This window comes from Penaeus vannamei, chromosome 14, assembly GCF_042767895.1.
Source record: "Penaeus vannamei isolate JL-2024 chromosome 14, ASM4276789v1, whole genome shotgun sequence".
Lineage (NCBI taxonomy): Eukaryota > Metazoa > Arthropoda > Malacostraca > Decapoda > Penaeidae > Penaeus > Penaeus vannamei.
The window spans coordinates 38,097,850-38,105,349 of NC_091562.1; the positions used below are offsets into that span (position 1 = coordinate 38,097,850).

General features: G+C 37.4%; 1 protein-coding gene across 1 annotated transcript in view; it reads left to right on the forward strand.

The window, feature by feature from the left end:
- The window catches only part of LOC113809408 (cyclin-dependent kinase 9), a 41,092-nt gene extending 34,929 nt beyond the window's left edge, over positions 1–6,163 (forward strand). The window contains exons 7-10 of the mRNA XM_070129920.1: positions 864–1,002; positions 1,142–1,312; positions 5,037–5,174; positions 5,293–6,163. Coding sequence (XP_069986021.1) covers positions 864–1,002; positions 1,142–1,312; positions 5,037–5,174; positions 5,293–5,403 — 559 coding nt within the window. The 3' untranslated portion in view covers positions 5,404–6,163. The remainder of the gene's footprint in view (positions 1–863; positions 1,003–1,141; positions 1,313–5,036; positions 5,175–5,292) is intronic.
- The last annotated feature ends 1,337 nt before the right edge of the window (positions 6,164–7,500 follow it).

The following is a 7,500-nucleotide window of genomic DNA, read 5'->3' on the forward strand; positions in this document are numbered from 1 at the left end:
ATATTGTGAGATCTTGTTTCATGATCACGATGTTCATTAACTAAAAGTAAAGATGCAGGAAATGGCGAATTGGGGGTGTTCACCTAAAAGAAACTAGCCAAACAGTACCAGAATTATTTTTCTCTGAGTTACCTCCCAGTAACTCAGAAAAAGTGCAGGAAGATTGCCCACTAGTTTTTGAAAGGGTATTCTTAATAAAGTATGCATATTGAAAATGGTTTCTGCAAAAGTACTCGGATGAACCTTGTTAAGAAAACCAACTTAGCTCTTCAATTTCTTTTGCTTAATTTCTGTAAGGATTGTGGTAAATATGTTAATCTTCTGCCTTAGAAACTTGAATGTATTCTCAATCTGATGTCATAATTGTTAAAATTAATGAGGTGTAAAACAGGATAATATAAAAAAAATCAGCAATCCTTCTGCTTATAATTGCTCTCATTTTATAACTATAGTTTCCTTGTCTTTCATATTCTTTCCACAGGTATATTCATGGTAGAACAGAGGAATATTTATATTTTTGAATAACTGCAGAATTAAAGGCATTAAAGTGTTCTTTTATTGTGCTTTAAATGTTATATTTATGTTATCAGCATGTGGGTTAGATGACAAGTGATATATGACATTTTAAGATGTTTGTCTCTGGTTACCCAAAGGGATGTAGTCACTTATATTTCCAGATTGAATGTAGTAGTTCCAGTAGTATGCATGTGCAACATTATCATAGAAATAGGAGTCCTTTGAGTTTTTTTTTTTTTTTTTTTTTTTTTAACAGTGAAAAGGAAATGAAGGGAGTAATTTATGTTGAATTGATAAATTCCTAGCTGCACCAAAAGTTTTACCAAAGTATGTTGCTCTTCCCCCAGATATACAAACCGTGTCGTCACACTCTGGTATCGTCCACCAGAGCTCTTACTAGGGGAAAGGAACTATGGTCCTCCTGTAGACATGTGGGGAGCAGGGTGCATCATGGCAGAAATGTGGACACGTACTCCAATATTACAGGTGAATATGAGATGACCTTGCATTTTTATAAAATGTTTATTTATTTATTTATTTTTTTTTTTTATGTAGCCTAATTGCGAAATAAAAAAATCATGAGATTGAAATGACTGTAATGTATTCTTTTGTTTTTGCTTTACAGGGTAGTACAGAGCAACACCAGTTGACTCTGATAACAAAATTATGTGGTTCCATAACCCCCGAGGTATGGCCATCTGTAGAAAATCTAGAGCTTTTCAACAAGATGGAATTAGCAAAAGGCCAACAGCGACGGGTTTGTGAGAGACTTAAACAATATCTTCGTGATAATATGGTATGGAATTGTTGTTTTGCTGATGTCTGATAATTTTGTGTGTGTGTGGGGGGCGAGGGCATATTGCCTTGCAAATAACTTTTGATAAGCTCTCCCCCCAGTTTGGAGTGTGGAAAAGATCAATATGTAACATATGTTACATATCATACATATCATATGTATTATATTACATATATATATCATTTATGTAAGATAGGTAGATACACAGATAGATAGCCTAATAGATATGGATACGCACATAAGGGTAACCCTTTGAATCATTATTCCCCTCCCAATCCCTTGCTTGTTGTTGTCAGTGGGGTACTTAGGAGGCAGTTTGAGGCTCAATGTAAGGGATCACCCCTACCTTGGACCTCAACCCTCGCCTTGATGAATTTTGCGCAGTCCTCTTCTGGCCCTCTCAGTTTGCTTCTCTTCTTCAGCCTTGCTGAAAGGATGAAAGGCCTGCATGGCCTCCGGGAGCAATGGGCCTTTGCTTAATCACTTAGTCCTTACCCTTATTGGGGACACTGAGGGGTAGACCTTTTTTTTTCCCCACTTATATCAGGTTCACCATGGGGAATAGTGAAGATTATTTATATTTTATTAGGGGCATTAACCCATTGGATCCAGATGCATCACAGAAATCAAGGTACCAAAAAATACGGGCAATGGGTTTTGTAAATCCCGGATGTGCGGCACGTAGGCTGGGCACGCTTGAGCACCCATGAACGGTGACAGGACTCTGCACCTTCCCTTTGCAAAGTTATTTTGTGTAAGCTTTTTTAGTTTTTTTTGCCATTTTCCAATGTCCATATTTGCCTTTTGACTGCTTTATCAAGATGGTAATAGCTTAACATCCTTGCACAGACCGTATCATCTCTCTATGTAGTAAATAAATTGGTGCAAGAAAAAAATGGAACATATCATATATATCTTATTTTTCATAATTTTCAATTTTCAATTTTCCATAATATAACCTGAGCTGCTGGGCACAGTGGTCAGGAATACAGTGTGCAGCATAGAAATGGCATCCTCTCTTGAGCCGGCACTCTTCCATTCACAGCTTAAGCAGGTTACATTCCACATTCATTTATCAATGGGAATAAGGATAAAGCTGCCTTCTAAGTGCCAAATGAGTCAAATCACACTCCAAGAGGTTTGTGCACTCATGGCGAGTCTTTTCTGTTACCCTGGCCTTCGCCATGACGGCTTGTTCGCATCACCTGGTCTGCGCCCATTTTGTCCGATGACAGGATGTTCACATCACCCAGCCCTCAACCCAGATTTTTCCATGACAAGACTGTAATGTCATTGGTATCATAGGGGTTAATGCTTGCCCCTTCAACTTAATTTGATTTCATTGGTTTTCTGACCTCTGCCTTTTCTTTGCCCACGGCTCCAACCACTGATACTAATACTAATATTTGATGTCTACTGACAACTCTATCCATTCCAAACCACCCACCCAGGTCATTACTGAACCTTCAGAAAGCACCCCTTCCTCTGTCCCAACATTCTCCACTCCATCTCCTACTGCACAGTCTTCTTCATTGTCTAACCCCTCCCCTGTCATTACTACTCTTCATCCTTATTATCCTCCTCCCCACAATACTACTTCACCCCACACCACCCCATTTCCTTCCGACCTTGTCCTTCTACTGCTTCCAAGGTGGAAGCTAAATGTTGCAAACCTTTTGAGTACTCTCTTTGGCCCAGCCAAGTGGGATCGATCCTTTGTGATTCCCTCTACAGCCCATTACTCTGACAATACCCTTCTCTTCCAACAGTGTCACCTAAAATAAATTGGCAAAGTTTCCTTTTGCAGTCATTCTTATCGTTTTTATCCTGTGAAATTTACACTTGAGTCCCAAGCTCATGCACTATATACCCTGACTGATCTCACTGGCAAACAAATTCCAGCTGAACCTCCATCCACTCTAAATATTTGTACCAGAACTGTCACCCAGACTGTCCTATCTAAGACTGAAAATGACCTTGCCTGCCTTGCTGACTGTGATGCAGTAGCAGTACGGTGCTATACTATCCCTCCCAGAGAACAGTGCATATCTTACACCAATATTGCCAAGATTAGCTTCTGTAGACATGACCCCCCATGAAGTTTATATTGGTGGAGCGTCCGGCCATATCCGACCATATTGACACCTTCTTTGTTAAGGTCAGAAATGCTGGCGTTTTGGCTACCCAGCCAAACTGTCGCTCCACAGCCCGCTGCCCTCTATAAGCCCAACCTGGTCATGACTGTTCAAATATCCCTGCTTAATCACATACATGTGCCAATTATGGTGGATCCCATAATGTATTTTATAAGGGTTGCCCTGCCTATAAGTTTGAATGTGAGGTAGAAGTTCTCATATTCAAACTAGATCTCACTCTACATGAGGCGAGACAGGAAGCACAACGATAAGGTTTTTCTCACTCTGCCTATTCCAAAACAGTCCTTCACTCTGCTCCCCTCCCATCTTCTCAAGATGTCTCTGAATCTCCCCCAGTATCTCTTTCCTCAACTCTGCCAGTCAAATTCCTTTTCCTGTCTAAATCCAGGTACTCCAATCTCTACCACTTCTCCGATGCCTTCCCCTCTTCCTTCTCACTTTAACAGTCACTCCAGACAATTTAAACGTTCTACTCCATCTTTGCCTTCCACAACCTGTCCTACACCCGCCTTTTCCTGTACTCCTCGAATTTCTATCCTATCTCCTCCTCCTCACAAGAGCACCTTTGTTTCTCAGATTTCCCCACCCAACTCCCCTCAGGAAACTCAAAGAAATCCAGAAATTCCTAGACAACCTAAGAGAATGTTCTGCTCCTTCATCCACCCTCCAATCCTTCTATTTCTGTTCCCTCTACATTCAAAGTATTTGCTAATATCACTCTCCTCCCCTTCAAATTCTCCCTTCAAGTTCTTTCTCCATCTGCACCATTCACTCACATGAATCCCTTCTGTCACAATAGTGTCCTTCTTTGGATCCCTCCCCTCCTGATACTCTTCCTGATACTTCATCATCTTCCCCAGTCCCCTTATCTCATCCCCAGATACTTATCCTTTTCCAAGAACCATCTCTACCCATATTACCAGTTGAAAATAGCTCTTTTGCTAGTTTCCCATAAAAAATGTTCCTATAGCTTCCCAAGCCACAGATATACTCCATTTCATCCAATCACCTAATGCCAGTAACCCTTTCCTTTAGTAATCTCTGATTAACTTCATTTCCACACCCAATTTTCCCTTCTCCCAGTCATACTATCATAATACTACAACCTTTGACATTTAACACATTTTATCCAAATCATTTACCTCATTTTTACCCCTTTTTGCCACAATACTTTACCATAGTGCTATATGACCTTTAATGTCTAGCTCATTTATTTATTTCAACCATTAACCATTAACCATTCTTTGATAGCAATACAAAGGGAACACAGACACAAAGACTGAGTGCAGCATCAGTGGGTATGCACTCTAGGTTGTATGGTCCTTTGTAGGAGATTGATGTTAAAGTGTTTTTGAGGGGAAATTTATGGTCACATAATCAGCCAGTCATACAGCAGTGATTGATTGGAAAAGAATGCCTGCATCTGTGTATATTTTATATGTATTGTTAAGTAGTATGTGCTATTTGAAGATATTTAAACATATTGTAGACACATTCCTTCGATTTTATGAAAAGGCTACCCTACAATCCCCGAAATTATAATGAAATTCTTTTTTGAAACTTTGCAGGCACTGGATTTGTTAGACAAACTTTTAACACTAGACCCAGCCAAAAGAATAGATTCCTCAACAGCACTTGACCATGATTTCTTCTGGACTGATCCCATGCCCTGTGACTTGTCCAAGATGTTGTCACAACACACACAGGTAAGGCTTCTTTGCTATGGTCATTATATTTGGTATGATATGATTATAAAAGATATAAGCATAATTAGCAAGCAAAATCATTTGACTGACAACACATTGCCTTTTTTCTCCTCTACAGAGTATGTTTGAGTATTTAGCTCCAGCCAGGCGGCCAGGTGCCTCCAATAGACCTATGCTTCAACCTCGCCCACAGGATAATGTATCATCATACCAAGAAAGAGTGTATTAAATATATAATGAATATAACCTTGTATGTTAACATAGTTTCTATTTTTTTGTGGATCCTGTGAGCTGTACAGCTGAAGTTAGTTGATTGCATCAAAACCTCTGTATGAAATGACATTTCTGATGGGGGGCTGGCTCTGTCATTCAGATATTGCATCAGACAGAAATGTGAAGATAAGTAATATGCTCCACATTTTTTTTTTTTTTTTGCTGCTCTACTTTTTTTCTGAAATTAATGTCATTTTTATTTTTATTTTTATTTTTTCTAGATTTCAAGTGCATCATGGTATGACTTCCAGTGCATTACCTTATCTATGATTTTTTTCTTTCTTTTGTTTTGGACATGTAAGGGAAATGCTTACAGTGGATGGAATGTTCTGAAAACTTCATTTGAAGGCTAAAGAGAACAAATTCTGGTTCACAACAATGATATTGGGGCACAGTGTACAAGAAAAAGACATTTTGCATTGTTGCTTGTGATTGGATAAGCAATTTCTATTGAGATTATTTTTAGATTTTTTTGCAGTGAAATTAATATTATGTAATTGATTAGTGTAAAGGTACTTACTTAGTTGATCATGTTTCATTTTCTCTAACAAAAAGTGATGATTTTAGTTTCCTCATATCTGTTATACTGTATTACTACCTCTGAATATAATGTTTTTTTGTGTCAGGGATGAGTTGCATGTGCATTTTATGTTGTTAATAACAATTTGTTACATACTTTAAAGCATTCTTATTGATGACTACAGAAGATTTCAGAAGATTTGATTTTTTGTCCTGTGATGTACAACAAAATTTGTTTGGTATGGATATCTGTTCTTTCATATTCATATCATGTAAGAAATTCTACTGATGCAGATGTGAACTTGCTACATGTACTGACTAGTCTTGAGAGCTGGTGATCTCTCACATTTTATATAAGTGGTCAGACTTTTTGAGTTCTTGCATGTTTCATGCTCTGCTTTGACAATGCCAATTGTTAGTTGAGTATAATTCCTTTGGTTGCTTTACAAAATAGATGGAAGAAGTGGAAAATTAGTTGATGTGATGCCAGCTTTCGTTTTGAAGAGCAGCTTCATATATTCAAAGCAAAAAACATAATTATGGTTAAGGATTGGCTCCTGCAGTATTGAAGGGTAAGGACAAATGTGGTTATGTGATATTTCAATTTATTTATTTTTGCTTATACACTTAAATAGCAAAAAATACCTGTCTTGTGAATTTATATGAAATACTTCCTAAAATGTAATGAAATCCAACATCCCTTGAATGGATGTTACGTTGTAGTTTGATGGCTTTGCTTACAATGATACTTACTTGTATGGTTGGAAATCTTAATGCTTTGACTACAAGACTCAGAAAAGGATATCAGGATTAATAATGAATCCAAATGTCCACTATCATTTAAGAAAAAGATAGAATTCCTGAAGTTTTGTTTAAATATTTTTGGACCAACAAGTCCTTCAAGCTGGTACTGCAGCTTAAGATGAGAAATCGCTCACATCTGATCCAGTGTACAGGATTGAAGCATATGGGTGGCATTAGATGCAAGGAGGTAAAAGAAAATGTTCCATGGTGCTGTCAAATTCTTCTCTGTCATATTTTGAATTTTGATTGAAGCATACTAATGTAATAGTTCTTCAGATGCACAAGTTTTGGGTAAAAAAACAAACAAAAAAACAGAAACAATTCATGTTTATTTTGTTTATTCATATTTGTAAAAGTCTCAGGTTTTTGTTTTAAATAATCACAATTATTATTCCATTGAAACCAAGGTCAAAATGCAGCATTCCTGACTTGAAATTCCTGCAATTGCACTCTTTTGGTTTATCCTTGGTATAAATGATTATTAGTAGCTTATGGAAATAATAGAGACTGAGGGTTGATGTGATGTGACAATGGATTTAGGTATCCATTTTTTACTATGTTTTTTTTTTCTTCCTTTTGATTTTTTTTGTATATGTATCCTGCATATTTGACAGTTTATTAATTCCTTTGCTGTTATGTTTTATGTGTGTTCAAACGTTAATGGGTAAAATGTAGATACTGTACTGATATGCTTTTCCATAACGTTTAATCTTTTATAATGCATTTTCTT